At 40.4% G+C, this 23,168-nt stretch overlaps 1 protein-coding gene across 9 annotated transcripts in view; it reads right to left on the bottom strand.

The window, feature by feature from the left end:
* Window positions 1–4,448: 4,448 nt before the first annotated feature.
* Window positions 4,449–23,168, bottom strand: part of fam110b (family with sequence similarity 110 member B) — a 123,588-nt gene continuing 104,868 nt past the window's right edge. For 7 of the 9 annotated variants that reach the window (XM_078397417.1, XM_078397420.1, XM_078397419.1 and 4 more), the window contains one exon: window positions 18,176–21,811. In XM_078397417.1, the coding sequence (XP_078253543.1) occupies window positions 20,405–21,517 (1,113 nt within the window). In that variant the 5' untranslated portion in view covers window positions 21,518–21,811 and the 3' untranslated portion in view covers window positions 18,176–20,404. Of the gene's footprint in view, window positions 4,559–18,175; window positions 21,812–23,168 lie in introns of those variants that run through there. The other 2 variants (XR_013547161.1, XR_013547162.1) reach the window with 2 other exon arrangements.

Here is a 23,168-nt window from a genome sequence, read left to right as displayed (position 1 = left end):
AGCAGCGTATTGTGGCAGAAGATGTCAGCATGTCCACCTGCTTTACAATGGTCTTATATACTGTAAATAAATACTACAGGAAATGTAAATTTAAATTCAAGTCAAGTCACATTTTTATTGTCATGTGCACAAGTATCGTCAGATGTTTCGTTGGGTTGCTGTTGTTTAAATTAACTAAATTATTGCATCGTATGGGAGGCGCATTCCCAATCTCGTTGTACCCCTGTACAATGACAATAAAGATATATTGTATTGTATTGTATTGTATAAACGCACATTGAAAAATCTGGCTTGCAGCAGCATCACACACAAAAATATAAATTATATATAAATTCTACAGAGCAGTGGAAAGTAAAATGATTGTTCAAAAACAAGATATTAGTGCAAAAAATACACAATTAGACAATAAGTCCATGGTAGTGGAAGAGGTGCTCCGTAATGTTCTGTGGCAGAGGTTGGATCTGGGTTGTGCAAGCTGGTGCAAGAATCTGATAGTTGCAGGAAACTAATTGCTCCTTAATCTGATGATGGGGGACTTCAGGCTTCTGAACCTCCTGTCCGATGGCAGCGTTGTACACAAGAACTATCAATTTGATTTAATTTCTGTGTTTCAACTAAGTCTGGATTCAGATGGTATTTAAATAGTGCTGTAAACTCAATCGTATTGGACCACTATCTGATAGTATCTTGTGAATAATGTGACAAATTAAGAAATAGCTAAATAGCCATAGGCAAAAATTTGTGGTCAATGCATCAGAAAGTGAAATGATGCCTTCACTTCACCTCGCTTACAAAGAAACTTACACATAAAAGAGATTGATTTTAAGATCTTGTTCTTTATGCTTACCATTAATAACCTAAATGTAGATGCTGAAGAGGAAAAGTTTGTAGTTCTACAGATGATACCAAGCCTTGTACATATATATTAGGGGTTCAACAGAAGTTGAACTACCATTAATGAGTGTCAAACTCTTTTCTTTCAAAATGCCTTTCAATTAAAAGTTTAATCAATATGAGAAAGTGTGCGCTAGAAAGGTTGTAACTGTGCATACAAAGGTGGACACAAAATGCTGGAGTAACATAGCGGACAGGCAGCATCTCTGGAAAGAAGGTATAGGTGACGTTTCGGGTCAAGACCCTTCTTCAGACTGATGTGCATCATTGGCAACAACCTGGGGTGACAGCTAATGCAAACAAGACTGTAGTTTGTATTGGAGGATAATTCTTAAATAGGGGGAGACTGCAGGCTATTTTCAGCACTTTGCCCTGTCGCACAAATTTGTATCAAAGGGATTAGTTGCAATGAGAAGTGTATATTGCAATTTCCTTTGAGTGAAAGTAGTGGAAATTCTTCCTTTTAGATTTGCAGTTTTGGAAACGCTCATCTCTTTAACATTGAGCGTCAAAGTTGTGAGACAGTGCAAGTCAGAAGTATCCCAGTAGATCTTTTAGTCCATGCAGCTTGCCCCAGGCAACAAGAGATGATAGTGTATATGACATTAACACACTGCTGTCAGTTCAGTGTGTATGCATGAGTAAATTCAAAAGATCTACATGCTGCAGTAGTGTAAACATTAACATGCATAAAAATACAATGCTAATGTCTTTCCTAGATACCAATCAGTCTCACGGAAAGATCTCTTGATAACTGCCAAACTAGGTCACATCAAGAACATAGAACACAGAAAAGTACAGCGCAATAAAAGGCCACTCAGCCCACAATGTCCATGCCAATAACAATGTCAAGTTATACTCATATCCTCTGCTCACACGTGATCCCTTTCACTCCATTCCTTGCATATCACGTGCCTACCGAAATGCCTCTTAAATTGTATCTGGCTCCACCACACACCACACAGCACATTCCAGTCACACACCACTGTCTGTAAAAAACTTGACTCGCGCATCTCCTTTAAACTTTGCCCTGAAAGCTATGCCCTCTAGTATTTTACATTTCCATCCTGGGGAAAATGGTTCTGACTGCTCTATGCTTCTCATAATTTTATACATTTTTGTCAGGTCTCCCCTCAACCTCCAACGTTGCGAAGAAAACAATCCAACTTTACCCAACCTCTACTCATAGCTAATGTCATCTAATCAAGCCAGCATTTTGTTAAATCTCTTCTGTACCCTCTCCAAAGCTTTCACATACTTCCTGTAAAGGGGGGACAAGGGAAATAAATCCACACGATGTTGAGTAAAAATATAGTTCTCTGCCTTTGGGTCAATTGCCTCCGAGGTTGAAGAGTCCTGATTGGGCACTAAATAGGAGATCACGACCTCAATCTGCGGATAGTATTATTGGCAAGAAGCAAGAAAGAAAGGCCGTGCATGGAACAACACCTTATTCGCATTTGCAAAGGTACTATTGATTGTTATAGGCCTGCTGAGGTTTTTAGGGCTGGCTGAGCTCAGGATCACATCCAATCCAGCAGACTACTCTTGAACAGATCATTTTGGACCTTTTAAAAGGTAAATATGTTAAAAATGCTTATCTAAATATGTAGCCTATAACATAGCAAATGCGAGCTTATTCCACCACTTCTGAATGTGCCCCAACCTTCCAGTTGGCGAGGGGGGTTCCTCTTGTAGCTTGTAATTTCTTGCAAGCCCTTCCAAACTGAAGAGAGTCATTAGCTGAGGACTTGTTCCTCAACGTCTCAGAGTATCTTTCCTTGGCAGCTCTGATTCCCCTTCTCAGCTTGTACTTGGCCTGCCTGTAGAGGTCTATATCCCTGTTCCTGTAGGATCTACGCCTGCAAGCGTCAAAATGCTTAAAGTCAAGTCAACTCCATGTAAAAAACTGAACGATTTGGTGAGGGTGTACAGGAATGATACATTCTCTACAGACAACTGTGTGCTGTTTTGCAAAGTATGTGAGAAAGCAGTGAATCATGAGAAGAAATATTTCATCTCCCAGCATGTACAGACAGCTAAACACATTTTTAACCATATTTTAGTGGTGGAAATACGTGCCTTTTTATGCCTTTTTTTGGGGCAATAAATGCCTTTTTGGTGCCTTTTTTTGTAATTTTATTATGCCTATTTGCCTGCCTATTTCAGAGATTTTTAGCGCCTAAACATCCTGGCTCCATCAATACTCCCGATCTCCACAGGCTTGTGCTGCTGCAACTCTTCACAGTGGCTCTGCAGAAATAGGTGAAACTAGTGCCAATTAGTGGGGTCCCGTGAAATCTACCAATCTTTGCAGACTATACCCTAAATGCTAAAGAGGTGCAGAACAAAACCCCAAATCCTGTCACAAGCAACATTATCTCCTCTTATTTTTAGCTTCTGTTCCTAAGGGATACATTTTCTACCCTATTCTCTCCTGATACCAATCAATTCATTTCATTACTAAAGCGGAAATAATATAAAATGTCAAACTTATCAGTAACAGTTGAATAAAAAAAGCCGTATTCATCATTGCTTGTACAGCAATGTTCAGAGCCTCCCCTAGCTTACGAGATCTAAGCAGTTTGCTTTTCTCATACTGCTTTTGAGCTCATTCTGTTCGACACATACAAAACAAATTTTTTTTTCTGCTTTTATTTCATTTACCTTCAAATAATTGCTGCACAATCTCGATGGTAGGGTTGTTTGAGGTATGGAGCACAGTTCTGCATACATGTTACTTGCTCTGAGCAGATATTGCCACATTCTTTTTCACTGAGCTCTCATCCCCTGGGGGTTATTTTACAGCATATGTGGAAAGTATGTCGGCTTTAAATCTGTGAGTTACAACTGGTCTGTATACACTGGTGCTACCTTGTGGTTTTTGTGCAGTGAACACAAAGGAAATATTTTACTGCTCCACTGGCTTGTGTGTCTGTCTCAGGGGCTTCAAGTCCAGAGATTTAAACTTTTAGAATTCTTTTGGAAAAGGTAGTCATTTCAATTTGTCTTGCCTTTCGTTACCAGCTTTGTCATTTATCTCTACATTTCCCAGCTCTTTTTTTATCCTATACCAGTATCATTTTTTCTCCTCTCTTTATCATGCTCCCTTTATCCTTTGGTGCATCATTTTGTCTTCTCATCTCAGTAATGATCATTCTGTACTTCAGCCCATTTTGCATTACATAGATTATGCACCTCCCAGAGGAAATGGACAGCAAAAGAAGTGAATGTTGAGAAATGAAAGAACAAATGAGAAATGACAGAAGAAACCGGAGCAGAAGAGAGCATAGAACCATCACCTTCGGTCTGACTTATGATCATATGAAAAAGTTATTGGACATTAGCTTAAATGGAGTCAGCCATGGACAGTGAAATGGGAAAAGATCTGCATTTAGTATTTAAACCATTGACATCACATGACGGATGCAATGTACAGATAGAATCCAAGGCAGTGGAGGGTAGATTTTCTTCTTTTTTTTTGTTTTCATTGAGATATTTGTCACAAATGGAGAACAATCAGTAGGTTGAAATCTATGCCAGCAGTGTGAAGATCTCATCAATCAGTCACTGGCTGTTCTCTGCCCATTCCTCCTTTTCAAGTATTTATGGTAGCTCCTGCTTGAATGCCTCTATCGAATCTGCTTCCACCAGCCCTCGGGCACTGCAACACAGATCATAACAATTCACTGTGAAAAATAAATCATCCTTATCACCTTTTGTCTTCATTGCCAATTATCCTAAATCTGTGCCTTCAGTTATTCACTTCTCAGTCAATGGAAACATTTACTTTGCTCAAAATTATCAAGGGGTTTTGATAAAGTTATTAAATATCATTTAACGTTAAAGGGAGAACAAGTAAGCTTCTCGAGTCTCATTTGAGGAAATTTGTCCGGAGTACCATTTCTAAATGCTTATGAGCACAACCTATGGTGTCTAAAACAGGTCCCAATCCTTCCCTGAGGCCCACATTGAATTTTATACAGGTTCATCATATGTTACCTGCATATACCTATACTGGACCCTTGTGACCTTTTACTGATTTTACCTTGGCACAGCGGCACAGCTGATAGAACCACTGTCTCTAAGCACCAGAGACCCAGGTTTAATCCTGACCTCGAGTGCCAAAAGGATAGTGAGGGATAAAATTGGTCCATTAGAGAGTCAGAGTGGACAGCTATGTGCTGAGCCGGAAGAAATGGGGGAGATATTAAACAATTTCTTTTCTTCGGTATTTACCGAGGAGAAGGATATTGAATTATGTGAGGTAAGCGAAACAAGTAGAGTAGTGATGGAAATTAGGAGGATTAAAGAAGAGGAGGTACGGACACTTTTGAAGAATATAAAAGTGGATAAGTCTCCAGGTCCTGATAGGATATTCCCTAGGACATTGAGGGAAGTTAGTGCAGAAATAGCAGGGGCTATGACGGAAATATTTCAAACGTCATTAGAAACAGGGATGGTGCCGGAAGATTGGCGCATTGCGCATGTTGTGCCTTTGTTTAAAAAAGGTTCTAAAAGTAAACCTAGCAATTATAGACCTATTAGTTTGACGTCTGTGGTGGGAAAATTAATGGAAAAGATACTTAGGGACAATATATATAATTATTTGGATAATCAAGGCCTGATTAGAAACAGTCAACATGGATTTGTGCCTGGAAGGTCATGTTTGACTAATCTTCTTGAATTTTTTGAAGAGGTTACCAGGGAAATTGATAAGGGCAAGGCTGTGGATGTTGTCTATATGGACTTCAGTAAGGCATTTGACAAGGTTCCACATGGAAGGTTGATTAAGAAGGTTAAATCGTTGGGTATTAATAGTGAGGTTGCAAGATGGATTCAACAATGGCTGAATGGGAGATACCAGAGGGTAACGGTTGACAATTGTATGTCAGGTTGGAGGCCAGTGTCTAGTGGAGTGCCCCAAGGATCTGTGTTGGGTCCACTGTTGTTTGTCATTTACATTAATGATCTGGATGATGGTGTGGCAAATTGGATTAGTAAATATGCAGATGATACTAAGATAGGTGGAGTAGTTGATAGTGAGGTAGATTTTCAAAGTCTACAGAGAGACTTGGGCCTTTTGGAAGGGTGGGCTGAAAGATGGCAGATGGAGTTTAATGCTGATAAGTGTGAGGTGCTGCATTTTGGTAGGACAAATCAAAATAGGACGTACAGGGTAAATGGTAGGGAATTGAGGAATGCAGTGGAACAGAGGGATCTGGGAATAACTGTGCATTGTTCCCTGAAGGTGGAATCTCATGTGGATAGGGTGGTGAAGAAGACGTTTGGTATGCTTGCCTTTATAAATCAGAGCATCGAGTATAGAAGTTGGGATGTAATGTTGAAATTGTACAGGTGAGGCCAAATCTGGAGTATGGTGTGCAGTTCTGGTCGCCAAATTATAGGAAGGATGTCGACAAAATGGAGAGGGTACAGAGGAGATTTACTAGAATGTTGCCTGGGTTTCAGCACTTAGGCTACAGAGAGAGGTTGAACAGGTTGGGTCTTTATTCTTTGGAGCGTAGAAGGTTGAGGGGGGACTTGATAGAGGTTTTTAAAATTTTGAGAGGGACGGACAGAGTTGACGTGGGTAGGCTTTTCCCTTTGAGAGTGGGGAAGATTCCAACAAGGGGACATAGCTTCAGAATTGAGGGACAAAGGTTTAGGGGTAACATGAGGGGGAACTTCTTTACTCAGAGGGTTGTGGCTGTATGGAATGGGTTTCCGGTGGAAGTGGTGGAGGCTGGCTCGATTTTATTATTTAAGAGTAAATTGGATAGGTATATGGATAGGAGGGGATTGGAGGGTTATGGTCTGAGTGCAGGTAGATGAGACTAGGTCAGGGAGAATGGTCGGCGTGGACTGGTAGGGCCGGACAGGCCTGTTTCCATGCTGTAGTTGTTATATGTTATATGTTATAGCAAGTTTAAGACCACTATTTTTTTTAAAAGGAAGCAGAGAGAATATAGGGAATCATAAATCAGTTAGATGCCATCAGTTGAAGGGAAAATGCCAGAATCTATTATTAGGGAAGTGGTAATAGGGCATTTAGAAATAATAACATGGCTGAGCAGTGTCCAAATGGATTTATGAAACGGACAACATAAATGGAAAAACTGTTAAGATTTTGTTGAAATTGCAAATAACAGAACAGATAAACGTCAACCAAAGGATATAATGTATTTAAACTTTCAGAAGGTGATCCAGCCTGATATTTTCCATCTAAAATTATTTTGCCCAACAAATTGTTGCTGCAACCAGCACTATGCTGTAAAAGTAAAAAAACATGAAAAAGTTGAAGTTGAATTTTGAAGTAACATTATGCTGGGTAGAGGTTATTAAATTAGGTAGTGTTCAAAATGTTGAAATGACCTTTTCGTGAGTTGTCATTTCGTGTTATCCATTTAACAATCTGATGCTGGAAGATTTTTTCAGATTCTATTTCCCCTGATATATAGTTACACAGCAGGAGGGTTTAATTCCTGTTGAAATATAGAATTGATGTCTGCATCTTGTATATTACGACTTCAAATAATAGGGAATGTCACAGTCGCTGCTGTGCTACATAGCTTTTTGATCCAAGTCATTTTGACATATTGTGGAAAGGAATAGTTGAATAAAAGTTTGGACCAGTGATTCCTTAATGAAGCAGATTTCATCCGTGCCGCCACTGGAAACATTTCCTCCTGCTAATACGGCACTCTACCCTATCTTACACTTCTGAGCAATTGATTTAAGAATAGTTCCGAAAAGTCAGTGCAGTTTGGTGAGCTGGAGAAATTAAGAGTAAATTACTGTTTAATTAAAGCATGACTTCAGTTTAAAGATTTAGCAGCAGGGAATGTTGCTTTGGTAGAATTCCAGTGCATCTTGGTATAATTGCAGCTTTCCCACTAAATTATGCTTGGAAGTCATGAAGTCAAGTTCTTTAACACAATTCAGCTGATGTCAGCAGTTTACAGAGGACAACAACAGTAAAGTTTAGCTAGTATGCTACATACATCGCTTGAAGATTATTTTAAAAACAATCGCTCAACGTATGTCATTACTCTGTGATCAAATGTGCAAATGTGCAAGCTAATAGAACTCTTTGTTAAATTCTTTCCTCCACACCTCGCTGATTTAGTGCTGAAAATTTAATCTAAAAAATTACATAAGTACAATAAGCAAACAGATCTTCTAGATCTTCTAGATCAACCGATCCATGCCTTAAGTCATACAAGTGCGTTTCTCTATCAGTGGGTCAAGCAGTCTGAAGGGTCTCGACCTGAAAAGTCTCACATTCCTCTCCCAAGATGTTGCCTGACCCGCTGAGTTACTCCAGCATTTTGTGTCCTTTTGAATAAATGTGACATTTTATAACCTACAAATTATCCAAAGTTTCCAAAGATTGTTGAAATAAAGGGAAATTTATTCATCCCTTACCTGTACTTCGGGATCTATTTTGGGTTTGATGATGTAAGGTTGGCGTTGTGACCACACATGTGACCGAGCACGTGATTTTGTTAAACAATATTGTTGTACCAGTACAAAATTTTGCCAAGAGCTAACCACTTAGCAAAGTGATATCTGTCTATTGGCCAAGTTCTTGAACTTCAACATCATGATGACAAAGACAAATATTAAGAATTGTAACACTCGTGAAGGTGCAAGGTAAAATGATACTGTGTGATGGGCACTCACAGTTTTGTGTGAGGCAACTGGCCAGCAATGTTCTAGCATGCAAGGACCGGAGGCATCTTGCACAGGCAAATAGGACTTGAAGAAAACCAGTGCAAAAGTATTTTCTCTGCGATCCGGTTCTATTGTAAATAGTGCAGTGTACAACTTAAGTGAGTCAGGTAACAGCAGGTGCATAAAATGATCTGACAGAAAGCCTAGGTCGAAGCAGAAATTGGAAGTTGTGGGAGTAATACAAGGGTGGTGGTCAGTTGCAAAGAACGGTCTCAACTCAAAACATCACCCATTCCTTCTCTCCAGAGATGCTGCCTGTTCTGCTGAGTTACTCCAGCATTTTGTGTCTTTCTTCGGTGTAAACCAGCATCTGCAGTTCATTCCTACACAATTGATGGGACAGGTTTAGAGGGATACTAGACGTGTGTGAACCCGTTGGGTCCAAATCTCTCCTGCGGACCCGGCCACACTCCGTGCAAAGCCCCTCCCCATCTCCCCTCAACCCCCTCTCCTCCCCTCACCCACACTATCCCCGCCTCACCCACACCATCCCCCCCTCACCCATTCCATCCCCCCTCAACCCCCCTTATTTGCCCGTCCTACCCCCCCCTCCCCCGCCCCGCCGTTCGCACTATCGCAAAGTCGAAATATCGTAAGTCGAAGCATGGTAAGTCGGGGAGCATCTGTATTAGATCACGTGGCCGGAAGCAAGCTGTGACTTGCAATTGGTCACTGCTATTTGCACCATCGCAAAGTCGAAATACCGTAAGTCGAAATATCCTAAGTCGGGTAGCATCTGTGTAAAGATCAACGGGCCCCAACTGTGCATATGTGGACCTTCCCCCATTATGACATTGAAAACAGAGGCAGGTGCGGCTGATGAGCAGGGCAAGTGAAAAAGGGATTTATTAAAGTTTAAAAAGTGATTTTTAAAGTTTTAAAAGTGAAAAACTTTTCAAATATAACAAACATTTGAACCCCAGGACAATGGTAAGGTGGGCCTACAATTGTGGCGTTATCGTGTACCGTTTTGGCTGTATTTGTTTGCCCAAACCTCTCCTGCATTGATGCAGTACCCTCTCCTCCCCCTAGTAAAATAATGAGTAATAAATCTAATTAAACCCTCAGGAGAAATATTAACTTCCTCACACGGGGAATGTCAGAGAATCATACGTACAAATAGGTGCTTCAGCTTAACTTGCCTACGCCTATCTGCACAAATCCCATGTGGTGACAGTGGAACTGGTTTAATGCTATAGAGCATGTTTCAAATTTCCGGAACCTGCAGTTTAAAAAAAAAACCTTTCACATGTTTTTAAAGTGAGTTCAATTAAATGCTTTTGACTATTTAATTTTTCTAAGTATTTACATTTTTAATAATTTAAGGATTTCTTTTCCTTTACACTTTTTGTGAACATCTTTGAACATCCCTGGTCCTTGCTAAAAACAAGTGCTGGATGAACTCTGCAGACCAGGCAGCTGCCACACCTGTAGTAGCTGGTGTCGAGGTTATCCTTGATGGTTTGACAGCTGGCTAAAACCAGCATTTTTGGCTCCAAAGATTTTATATGCCGTTTTGTTGGAGCTTGTGATGGCAATACGTCACACACTGCCCTGACACCATGCAAAGGCCTCGCCACTCAGCTCAGACACCAAGTTAATCCTTAAGGATGGGAAAAGTCACTGTAAACCAACCAAGGTGGTCAGGGACAAATATGGCCAGTTGCCTGTAGCAGAAATTCTGGACCGTTCATTTTGTGGGTATACTGTAAAGAACAAATGCAATGCCTGTGATTTCTATTTTAAACTGCTGCTGCTCTTTCCTGGATATTTTTTCTGATAGCCTGGTAACAATTAGAATTAAGGCACTAAATGGGCCAGAGGGAAAAAAAGATGATAAATGTTATCCTTAAAGCTCCATATTGTTTCCTTACACGTGGGCAATTGTCAGAAACTAAGGAAATCACCACAGTTCTGATGAAGGATTGCAACAAAAAAATGTTAACTTCAGTTGTGTTCAGCCCACAGTATATTTGTAGAACTTTTTCCTTATTTTAAATGATGACAATGTATCATTAAAGGCATGTTTGTGGCCAGGAATATTACAATGGGGGAAGAATCATGTGTTCTAATTGCCAGCCCAGAACATTCTTTTGCCGATCGCTGCCTGAAGCAGGCTCGCTACTCCATTATTTAGGGTAAACCAGCTGAATTTAATTGTAGACACATTTCCCCAGAATTAGCTGCTAGTTGTAAGTTTGATGTCTGAACCCTCATCAGCAGGCAATTCATCCGGCAACGTGTGAATTGTGAATCACTGCCAATGATTAGACTGCACTCCTCCAACACAAAGTACCTCAATGTCTCCAGGTAGTTTATATCCGTTGGTTTTTATGTACGAGTTGAAAACATTTGAAGCAGGACTACAAATAGAGCATTCCAGTACGTTCCCCACTTTTATAAACTAGAACCACACAAGCAGATGTCTCAGCAGACTTTCAAAAGTTCAATTAAAGTGGTAAGTTTTAATGAGCATTATAAATGAGGAAGAACATCTGAAGATTTATAGCCCTGCCAGACACAGCACTGCCACCCAAGGCAGATATATCAAAATCAGGGGAGTTCACTAGTCCAGAACGAGAGAACCACACATCTGGGAGGGCTAGCAGAGGAAGGAAAGGGTGAAATTACACAGAGATCTGAAAACACAAATGAGAATGTTAAAAACTAGTCAGAGAGCAGCAGGAGGTGGGCAAGGAGGATCTGGTTTTCTGGAGAGCAGAGCATAGGTGACCTCACGTTTATAGAGGGTGGACTGAAGGAGGCTGAACCGGAGTGCGTTGGAGTGGTTAATATTAAAGGCAGGGACAATGGTTTCAGCAGCACACTGACCCGAGGCAGGGACATGGTTAGGCGATCTTTACTGAGATAGGAACAGGAGAATTTGGTGTGGCTCTCATAGCAGTTCCAAAGCGTTCCTAGTCAAATTCAAAGCCACTTTTAACTGACTGGTTCAACCTTTGTTTCGCGCCAGAGAGATACAGAAATCAAGTTTTGGGCTAAGCATGGTGGCGGAGTGGTAGAGTTGCTGCCTTCCAGCGCTTATAGCGCCAGAGACCCGGGTTCGATCCCGACTATGGGTGCTGTCTGTACGGAGTTTGTACGTTCTCCTTTATGAAAACAGCTCATTGGCTTGGTATAAGTGCAAATTGTCCCCAGTGTGTGTAGGATAGCGTTAATGTGCGGGGATCTCTGGTCAGTGCGGACTCGGTGGGCCAAAGGGCCTGTTTCCATGCCGTATCTCTCTAAAAAAAAGACTTTTTCAAAGAATTAAATTTTTTATATAATTATTGACAAGATAAAATCAATGAAAGCAATTCCTGCTTATCCAATTATAAATCTTGGGCGAGCAATCTGGCAACATAGAAAGGTCCTGAGCAGAAGCATTATTGGCCATGTTCTCCAGAGATGCTGCCTGCCCTGCTGAGTTACTCCAGTACTTTGTGCTTTCTCTTCTAATTTAGAAACAATTCTGCTTCAGGAGGCAGTTGGGTTGTGAGATAGATGTATGCATCAGTATGGTGTGGAAACGTGTTAGTTTGATGTGAAATATTAGGAGGTACATGAGGTAATGGTGAGGAGTGGATAGAGAAGTTACTGCAGAAGATAATTTGACTAAAACATAAAAGGTAAAAATGGAAGCAGAAAATAGTGCAGTCATGTACAACCAAATAGCACTAGAGACTGGAGGGGGATGGTGTGGATATATACTTCACCGGCTGCAGACATGTCATGGCGGATGAGATCGAATGGTTTATTATTCACACTGTCACTTGCAAGTTTGGAAACTTTCTGATACAATGGGAAAGGTGGGTGGTGGTGGAAGGAACCTGATGAAATTATTCAAAAAAAGTTCCGGGAACGATTTACTCAATCGAGTGGTTTCAGAAGTAAAATCAGGTGAGTTAAATGATGAATTTTCCACAGAAATATAATGTCTATAAAGCCCTAAAAGAATGCTGTCGATTCCAACACAAAACATTTTCAGTAACGCCTCTTGACCAGCAAACCTAAAAGCTGGAACAGATTGCAAAATGATTGTGCCTATACTCTTCTTCACAGACTACAGGTGCCAGTGCAATCACTGGTTGGTTTTCAGTGGAGATGTAGGCAATGGTATGTGAAAGAATACTTCCCAAGACAGATTTCAATTTAATGTGATTCAGTCCACAGAAGGACGTGCCTTCACAATGGAGAAGAGGAAAAAATTAGCCAGAGGGTGGTCAATCAGTGGCATTCATTGCCACAGACATCCATGGAGGCCAAGACAGGGGTATTTTTAAGGCAGAGATTAATAGGTTCTTGATTAGGAAGGGCGTCAAAGGTTGCAGGGAGCAGCAGGCAGGAGAATGGGGTTGAGAGAGAAAAATAGATCAGCCATGAATGAACGATGCAGGAGCCTCGATGGGCTGAATGGCCTAATTCTGCTCCTGTCTTATAGTCTTACGGAAACAGCTCATTATAGTTACCAAGTTCTGCTGAAAGAGCTTTTCTTGAATCTTTCACTATTCAACATTGTTGGTTGCAAATATGTTATTTCAGTTTCAGCGACATTTCTTCCCCCCCCTTTTTTTTCTCACCATTTAAACATTTTACACATCACACTGCTTCACATTTTACTTGGTCAGACTGCAATTAGCTTGGAAGATTTGCATTTACACCTTGCCTTTCAGAACATTTAAATCGTCTGAACGTACTCGACAGCTAATGGGTTTACTGTTTAAGTACAACTGCTGTTACACTACAAGAATTGCAGCAGTCAATTTCCCCTGGGCAAGGACGTACAAACAATAATGTAGTAATGGCCCAATAATTTGTATCAGTTATGTTGGTTAGAAATAAATATTAGCCAAGATACAGTTGAGCACTTCTGTGCTCTTCAAATGGCAGCATGGAATATTTTACATCTTCCTCAGAAGCAGCTTTTATTTAATGCCCCATTCTAGTGAGGCGCTCCCAACCATGCAACACTGAGTCTATGTGTTGCTATTAGATTTTAAACCATCTTCCTCAGAGATATGAATGCTATTGTTAGACCACAGCTGACACCCAAAATTTAAAAAAAGAAAATGCTGAGGCCAGCCGCATTTGTTGAAAGATCCAAAACATTGGCAGTTTTTTTCCACAGATGCTCCCCGACCTACCGAGTGTTTCCAGCATTTTCTGTTTTTATTTCATATTTCCATCATCTGCAGTTTTTATTTGATCTTCACAGCTTACAGCTGCTTAAAAATTGATTAAATAGGTACATTTAATTTTGACAATGCACATGTTTAATATATTTTAAGAAACATTAAAGGTAGGAGATTATTTTTCTCTCCTATACACAGTTGCTCTTAAGAACTATAATCAAATAATTACATCAATGGTTTGCTACAAAATGTTCCCAATGTTGGGTGAATCTAGAACCAGGGGCCACAGTCTTAGAATAAAGAGGCCATTTAAAACTGAGGTGAGAAGGAACTTTTTCACCCAGAAAGTTGTGAATTTGTGGAATTCTGCCACAGGTGGAGGCCAAATCACTGGATGGATTTAAGAGAGAGTTAGATAGAGCTCTATGGGGCCAGTGGAATCAAGGGATATGGGGAGAAGGCAGGCACGGGTTATTGATTGTGTATGATCAACCATGATCACAATGAATGGCGGTGCTGGCTCGAAGGGCCGAATGGCCTCCTCCTGCACCTATTTTCTATGTTTCTAAAATCATTTTAATGATTGGGCAGAAAATATCAAATTGTAAAAGAAATAAGCTTGAGTAGACCTTTTTAAAACTAAAATCTAGTTTCCCTCTTGATGAATGAGAGGGCATGAATAGGGTGAATACACTGTTTTTTTCCCAGGTTTGGTGAATCAAAAACTTGAGAGTACAGGTTTAAGATGGGAAGGGAAAGATTTAACAAGAACCTGAAGGGCAACGTTTTGATACAGAGGGTCGTATGTATTGGAATGCGCTGCCAGAGGAAGTGGTTGAGGCGGGTATAACAACATTTAAAAGATGTTTGGACAGGTACATGGGTAGGAAAGTTTGGGAGGGATATGGATCAAGAGCAGGAAAAGGACAAGCACAGTCAGATGCCTTGGTCAGCACGGGCAAGTTGGTCCAAAGGGCCTGTTTCTGTGCTGTATGACTCTACAACCTTAAATATTTTGCTGATATGAATGAATAACCTTATGAGCAATTTCCCGTAGATTTTTAAAAAAAATTGAAGTACCGTGTAAATCTTCCCAGCTCGATTCAGGGTACATTTGTAGAATGTTGAATTTTAGCAGGTGTGTAACTTATGAGATGTGACACCCTTGACACTGAAAAACTCTTATCGTTGCATCAGCCACAGGCATAACTGCTACCATCGGCAGGAAAATGGCTACGTCTGTGAAACATGATCATCCAGTGAAACACTCACCTCATGCAGCAGGTTTCATACAAGTCAGAGAAGGAAACAAAATTAGAGGATTGATTGCACCTTGTTCTATAATCATTTGGTCAGCATTTTCCATAACTAGTCTCATTTTACAGAAGATAGTTGGTTACTTTACATTAGTTTTAAACTTCCAATTCAAAGATAAACAAAAAATTGAGCAAAATTATTGCAGCATTTTAAAATAATCTGAACCTGATGTATAATGCGAGTTAGATTTTGCAAGCAATCAAAAGACATTCATTTCGCTCTGGTAATAGAGCTGTTTAAGCGAAAGCCAAACTGAATTCTACCTTTCCAGATGCACCCTGCAACAACCAAAGGCACATCTAGGAAACTACTTTGGAAAACCACGTTTGTGAGCTGATGTGTGATGGCTGCAATGAGCAGTTTTCTTTCCTGTTGTTCATCATAGTGGCACTCCTGACAGATGAAAAATAGCAAATCACAAGGTGGTTCACCCAAAAATTGATGAAACCATGTTTTTTACTTCATTCATCTAATTACAAGCAACCATTTCTTTATTTCATCATGAAGACACGAAAATCATATTCAGCCCGAATGGCGTAGGTGGAGTAATTTCACCTGGAACTCTTAAATATCCCCACTGACAAGAAAGTTAATTAAAAAGATTTTTCAGACACCTCTTTCCTTCCCACCAATTTTCTCACCTCAGATCATACAGTGGATGAAGGTACTACGTGCTTCTGGATTTGATTCACAGTTGGTCCCTGCTAACTTTCTTATATTTATCTTTCCCATTTCTGACAAGGGACTTGGACTTGAAATGTTAATGCTGTTTCTCTTTACCCTGACTTGTTGAGTATTTCCAGCATTTTCCATTTTTATTTCATTGGATTTACAAACAGGAGTATCCAGCAATGAATGAAGCCTGCAGGTTATAAACAGTTTTAATAGATCAGAGCAGTCTTATCCATCTTGCTGTCAAATTGCATCATGCCGCTATCTGCTTGTGGCAATTGCTTGGGTTTTGCGAGATGGATCTTGAGTGTATCAGTTTTAGTCGATTCACTCCAAGGCCTGAAGGATCGAGTCTTTGGATCAACTCATCTCCAATCATTACTTTGTGGCGGCTCCCGAGGGTCGGGCTTTCGTTAACCTTGCCTACTTGTCGTTATTTTGGCCTACTTGGCCCACTACAACTTCTTCTAACAGCAGCAAGGTGGAAGCCATTTTTGGATCATACAGTTCCATAAAGAGGCCACTTAAGGAGGAATGTTCAACTTGCAGGAATGATCTACAGGAGATAAGAGGTTGACTCCTCTGCAAGAGAAATCGACATGCAGGGAACCCCCAAGTTAATTTGAGCAACACAGGGCGCACATTTATGGTCATCCAGGAGAGGATGGTTTTGGATCACAGGACAAATGGCAGAGACAAGGAGCTGGAGGGCTTTGGACTACAAAAGAAGTGCAGATTAATTCCACGGGCGCAGGAAGAATGCACCTTTCTTGAAGTTTTAAATGTCAGCCTAAAAACTGGATTTCCCAGTACTTGCATTTCGGCACCACGTGAACCAAAATTGATTTTGTATGAACAAGATTACATTTGTGATCATTCCCAACTGTGCACTTTCCACCAAGGTCTCTGCCGGCAGATCTAACCTCTATGTGGTGCAAAATTAAAACCCAAGCTGACCACAATCACGGCAAACCCAATCCAAGCCCAAGGTTTTGTAATTGCTTTGGTACTCAATTGATTTGATCCAAGGATGGACTGCAGAGTGTCAGAAGCAGCTGCAACACCATCACACATCCGATGCACTTGTGAGTGAAGCTGAACTCCCCACATTAGAAGGGATGTAAGTCACAGGAAAAGCGCAATGTGCCAAAATCCTCAATGAAACACAAATCAAAGTGTTGCCATTCTGACTTTATATTTTTCTCTTAACATCTGACACCTAATTGCAAAGGTCAAAATACTTGCTATCCTTTATCTGTATACTGTGGACATCTTGATTGTAATCATGTGTAGTCTTTTCTTTGACTGGGTAGCACACAACAAAAAACATTTCACTGTACAACTAAACTAAATTATTAACTAAACTAGTCATTTCTCTTTGCTCCATCATGGTTTGCAATCCTTGTTTTTCTGATCGGCCCACACCTTGCAGTGCCATGCAGCCTACTCACAGCTTAGGAAACCATTAGGGCGGTTCACAGTGAGGAGATAGAGCCAGATATTTAAAACTGCTCTGCAATCCCCTCCATCCGCACTCTCCACCTCTACTGCAATGTGCTGCAGCCATACTTTCAGATTTAACAACCTTCCTTGCACACAGATCTGCAAAGATGGAACAGTCAATCTCAGCAGTTCCCATAATTAATACTTCTGTGGTTTAAGGATTATGTCAGAATTATGTCAGTACAATTTCAATGACCTTTACAACCAAACTCTCAACTCTTCTGGGGAACACCCAAATTGGTGCTAGGTTTCAACATGATAGCTTTGTAGTGCACCTCAATGAATCCAGTCCAATTTAAATGCAATTACGATTCACCTGGTGTGAAACACCAATGTCCTCAAGTGCAAAGTAAAGAGAGAATGGGGAAGGTTACCCAGAGATGCCTAGCTTTGAGACTAGAGGGGTGGCAGGATTAATATAACTATTGGAAAAACTGAAAAAGGTAAAATATCTTCCAAGGGAAAGAGCCATGCCATTAAGAAACAAATCAATAGGATACCAACATTTGCATATGGATAGAAATAAAGAACAAGTATCACTGAATGCTATCCACCAAAGAAAGTAAATGACAGAGCAGAGCAACATTCTCGTAAATAATCTCTGCAATTTTTCCAGTTTAACAACATCCTTCTTATAGCAAGGCACAGTTGTGTTCAAAACTGAACACAGTACTCCAAATGCAGCCTTTTCACTTTCTTTTTACATTCTTTAGTTTGCACTGCAATCTTTGCACCGCCATCTTTGCACCATTCTGCTGTTTTGCATTTGTCATTGTATTTATTATTGACTTTGAACTACAAGCGAACTAGGAATTTAATTGTACCTAGACGCATAAAGTAACCTGAAACTGATCACCACAGATTGAATGAAAAAATCCAACTTGATTTACTTTTAATGTACATTCCACTTACACGCCTTTCAAGCACATGAGAAAATAGTACAGTTTTCCCAGATCAAAACCATTAGCACCAGAATTAGTTAGTTGCCACTTTAGCAGAAAATCAGACATAAATTCTGTGTTGCTTGCTACCCAAGTAACTAGTTGACAAAATGAAAAGGTGAAACTCTGCCCTGGGTTATTAATGTTTTCTGTTAACATTGTTAGCTAAACTGAATCATAGTTACTTGCAGCCTAAAGTGCAGAAACATGTTCATATTTTATTATTAAAAAGCAAGTACCAAGTTTACAATTGTTAGTCATCAATTTGTTTCTCCATAGTTGTTTAGAGTGATGGTCAGTTGTATCAGTCCCTAATTCCACAAATTTAACTTCTTGGAACAGATCAGCATATGAAGAGGTTACATAGCAGATGCAGAAAAAGAGTGCACAGGTAGATGGTCATTAATTTTTGCTTTATCACAGGTTTCAAGTAGAAATGTTTGATTATATTTTATGACAAATACAAAAGCCGAAAAGTTACAAGGTTGACCAACAAAAAATACAAGATGGCAATCCAATAATACTTATTTTGAACCACAGCAAATTGAAAATGCTACATTAAAAAACAGAAAATGCTATAATGGACATCCAGTCAGCATCTGAAAGGGAAAGTGAGGTTAATGTTTCTGTAGAACTGTCAAAGGTTCTCAACTGAATATCTAAAAATATAAATTAATATTTCATGTTGAGTCCATTTATCAGCTTTTCAGAAATGTTCACCATCTTTCATCTTTAACCACTGCCTAACCATCTTCTCCCAAGTCCTACAATGTCAGATGTTTATATTTTCTCTGTTTAATTTAGGCATTATTAGATGACAGATGCTGCTGCTTTCATTCCCATAATGCTTCATTTATCACTGCCTTGTAATTTACTGTGGCTCTAATGAGAAACAGTTGTAGTGTAGCAGTCTGTTTTTTTTGCAAGTGCAGCAATTTGCAGGAGAGATAACCGCATGCATAGAACTTGTGAAGCCCTTTAAATTAAAGATAGAAGTCCCAAAAATACAGCAAATAGGTTAAAGGTTGCTACCTCATGCCTGCACTGTCTGAACAACGAGTGTGCAGCTGCAAATTGACATGATAGTTCGGTGTTTAATAACTACAGGTTTAATGTTTTACAATGCAACATTTCTGAATCTTACCATAGTCTTTAAATAGATATTATTTTGGTGGCAAGTATGAATACTAAGAGGCAAATATAATTCTAGAATTTGAATACCACATAATCAATGTGACACTTTACCAAATAACAAAGGCCATCATTGCACATTTGCCTGCTTTTGTTATTATGCATATTGTGCATCGAGGAAAATAACAGCAAAAAAGGTGACAACTTGTAAACTGTTTTTGAAATGCTCACTTTAAAACAATGAAATGAAATGAACGAAAAAGGCAAAAATCAAGAATGATGATGAATGAACTGGAAACTATTTATTATTATAGCAGACTCTTCTTTACAGATCTGATAACAGCTTTGAAGTATATACAAACCTTTACAGCATTTTTAATACAAAAAAATCTGGTTTCCCAACAGCCGAGATACCAGTCTCTTTATGAAATGAAGTGCAGCAGTATATTGAAAAGCGACAATGAACTATTTAATGAGGTCAACCGCTGTACTTTTCACTTCTCAGCCCATTACAGCAGACAATTAGAAGGGCAGTTGAAGCAGCTTTGGAAGACATGGATTGTTAGAGCTGTACCATGCTGTTGCATTAAACTGGACAGTTTTATAGCCAAGTCGCCAGCATTAGAGGTTATATGGGCTGTAACATGCGCTTCCAGATTGAGGAGAGTTAAGTGTGACTACCCTTGCAATGTTTCAGACAGATCATTTATCTTTTCTGTCCCAATTACATATATTTATTGAGAAAACCTGCAACAAGGCCACTTGTCCTCGTATATAATTGTTTGAAATGTACGATAAAATGTGTACATAGTACCTCGTGCTCTTGCTGGCTGGTACATACATAGTTACATTTCTAATACAGTGGAAACACCCATGTCCGTGTCTTCATATGTTTTTAGATAGAGGCCACTTCTGAGCTTAAATCGATAAGCATGCAATGGGAACATACACAAACTAGCATCACAGTGGAACTCAGATCTGCAAGAAATGTTCCAGTAGACTTCACAACAAAAGGTTCACAGACAAAATAAAAATACAAAAAAAGAATTTGAGTCACTCATAGTTTGTGTCTATTGCTTAAACATGAGATATTTTCTGGGATTCCTTCGCTTGTTTGCAACTATATAACCATTTAATCACTCTCGCATTCCTTTCTACGGCCGAAATACCATAAGGGACTCGATCGTTTGTTTCTTCATCATCCGTCAGGTCATCATTGCTCCTTCGTGACTGCTCACAATCCGAACTGATCATGCTTGCACTACGAAAGTTCAGGGAGATTATGTCTGAGTTTGCCCGTGTGAAGTTCTCCATGCCAATGTTTTCAAGTTCTTCTGGATCCAGCCCACAGTAGTTAAAGAATCTCTCTACATCGGCATTAGCACGGGCATATCGATCACTAAGGTCAGACTTGGAGCGGTGGAGTGATGGCCGCCTGCTTGGATTGGCTGTCAAGTCTGGGGTGGTTTGTGGTGGCGACTTGGGTACATTACAGGTTGGGATATTTGGCTTGGGTAGAACGGGAGGGGCAGAACTGCTGCTGGGTATTGGTTTCAGAGGCCTCCCATCCACCACTCTTCTCACATCGGCCGAACTGCGAGAAATATGCAGGGCTGAATCACTGACTTGGTCTTCAAACAATCTTTTGGTTACGTTCAGATTGCCTACCTGCGGACTGCTCTGGCCTTGGTTACTGTACACCCGAATAGATTCCGCAAACGTGCGCCGACTAATTTCTGTGGAGGCCGGTCTGTGCTGGGGCCAGTTGCGTGTGCTGTGCTTATGTACCGAGCCCGAGGTGGAACTTTCTGAACTGTTGATTATGTTTTTCAGTATTTCCAGATTTATGTTCTCTCTTTTAGCACTGCTGTCTGCCTTGTGATTGTTGGACAGCTTCTGCAGAGGAGTACCAGCTGCCCGCCGGACTGCTGGGCAGACCGGTGGCTTTGCCAGCACAGCCGGCTTCACCGGCTCCTGCTTGGCATTGATGACCTCCTGGCTCTTCACATATTTTGCTTTATCAGCTTCCAGCCGTTCAACGGCACTGAGTCTTTTGGGGTTGGGCTCTGCCTGCCTTCGAAAATAGTCTGGCCCTTTGTTTAGTATACGGAGGGGAACGGCTGAAGTGAAGGTGGTGGTCGAACCTACTGGTTTGACCATGCTATCTGCTTGTAGCATTTCTGTAGGCATGTTCAATGGCCTTTCTCCAGCAGCCGTCTTGGAATCTGAGTTCAGCAACTCCAAATGTGCTGTGTTGAATTGTGCACATCAAGCAGACTGGAGAGAGGTAGAGTCCCATGGGCCTAGGGCCTCATCTTATAGCTCATTAAACAACACTATGTTCTCTTTAAAGCCAGTCTTTGTACAAAGGGCCACCAGACACAAGTTTGTATTAATCTGCTCTGCTGGTTCTTTTTTATCTGAAGCTGACTGTGAAACGTGGGAGACTTGTCTGCTCCTTTATACACAACTCCAGGCAATGATCTGAAACACAGAATAGCCAACTGTGTTAGTATGACAGGGTGACATCACAGCAAGTCCATAGTAACTACACAATAAAACAAGGAAACTGCAGAGTCTGCAGTTAATGGCTGGTGTGGAGTCCAGGCAGGCATGCACATTAAAAGTTACATGATCAATTCTAATGGTCTGAATGGTGACATTTAAAAATAATTGTCCAGACCTAAATACCAGCTTAGCAGCAACATTTTACACCAATTCATTAACGTTTAGAGATACAGCATGGAAACAAGCCCTTCAGCCCAGCAAATCCATGCCAACCACCGATCATCTGTTCACACCAGTTCTAAGAAACCGGAGCACCCAGAGCAAACCCATGTGGTCAGAGAGAACATGTGTTAGTAAATTAATAGATAGACACAAAATGCTGGAGTAACTCAGCGGGACAGGCAACATATCTGGAGAGAAGAAATGGGTGACGTTTCAGATCAAGACCTTTCTTCGGACTGAGAGTCAGGGGAGAGGGAAATTAGAGATAAGGTGAGAAAATGACAGATCAAAGCAGATGGTGGTCAAGGAAATGTAGAATGGTTCATTGTTCTTTGAGGGGAAGTTGACAATGAGGTATACAAATAGTAAAATTAATCAGGAGGATAGTGAAACTTGTGTAAACCAGCATCTGCAGTTCCTTCCTACACATTTAATAAATTTGTCATTATTTGCACTAAGAATTTTGAGTTCATCATCAGTGACCATTACGATGGGCCACAGTGACACTGGGAAAGACAGGAGCAAAGGTGGATTGCTACATGAACCACCAAGCCACATTTGCTGCAAGTGTGTACATTGAGCTGAGATAAGGAGTGTCAAATTGGTTTGATTTAGTTTGTAAATTTGAGCTTTGCGCAAACACATTCAAGTTCTGAAATATTAAATCACAGTTTAATGTTAAGCAGCTACTTGGTGTCCAAGGAACAGGAAGCCAGCATTATTACATCTGTCTGTGACATTATTAAATACAGGAAAGGCTAACCTGTTAACTTCAAATTATGTCAAAGCGACACAATTAACTTGTTCTTCTTCAAAGGGCAGAAAATGTAGATATTTTAAGTTAGTGCCATTACATGCCTGAACACTGGTATCACTTATTTTAACGTTTTCCAGGCTATCACATTCCAATTCACCTTCCTTTGTGCCCTGAAGGCCGTTACTGCTCAAATATAAAGAGGCCACATCACCTGTGCATTTCCGTGCACTGGTTTTTAGAAGCTCTTGTACTCGAAAGGTTTTATTACCACAGCACAAAAGCCCGTAGCTTGACTGCTCACCGCTTGCATGCAGCTTTAGTTTAGTTTAGAGCTACAGCGCAGAAACAGGCCCA

This window comes from Rhinoraja longicauda, chromosome 4 (genome assembly GCF_053455715.1).
Source record: "Rhinoraja longicauda isolate Sanriku21f chromosome 4, sRhiLon1.1, whole genome shotgun sequence".
NCBI classification, from domain to species: Eukaryota; Metazoa; Chordata; class Chondrichthyes; order Rajiformes; family Arhynchobatidae; genus Rhinoraja; species Rhinoraja longicauda.
The sequence above is the reverse complement of the archived record's forward strand: the minus strand, read 5'-3'. Positions and strand labels throughout refer to the sequence as shown.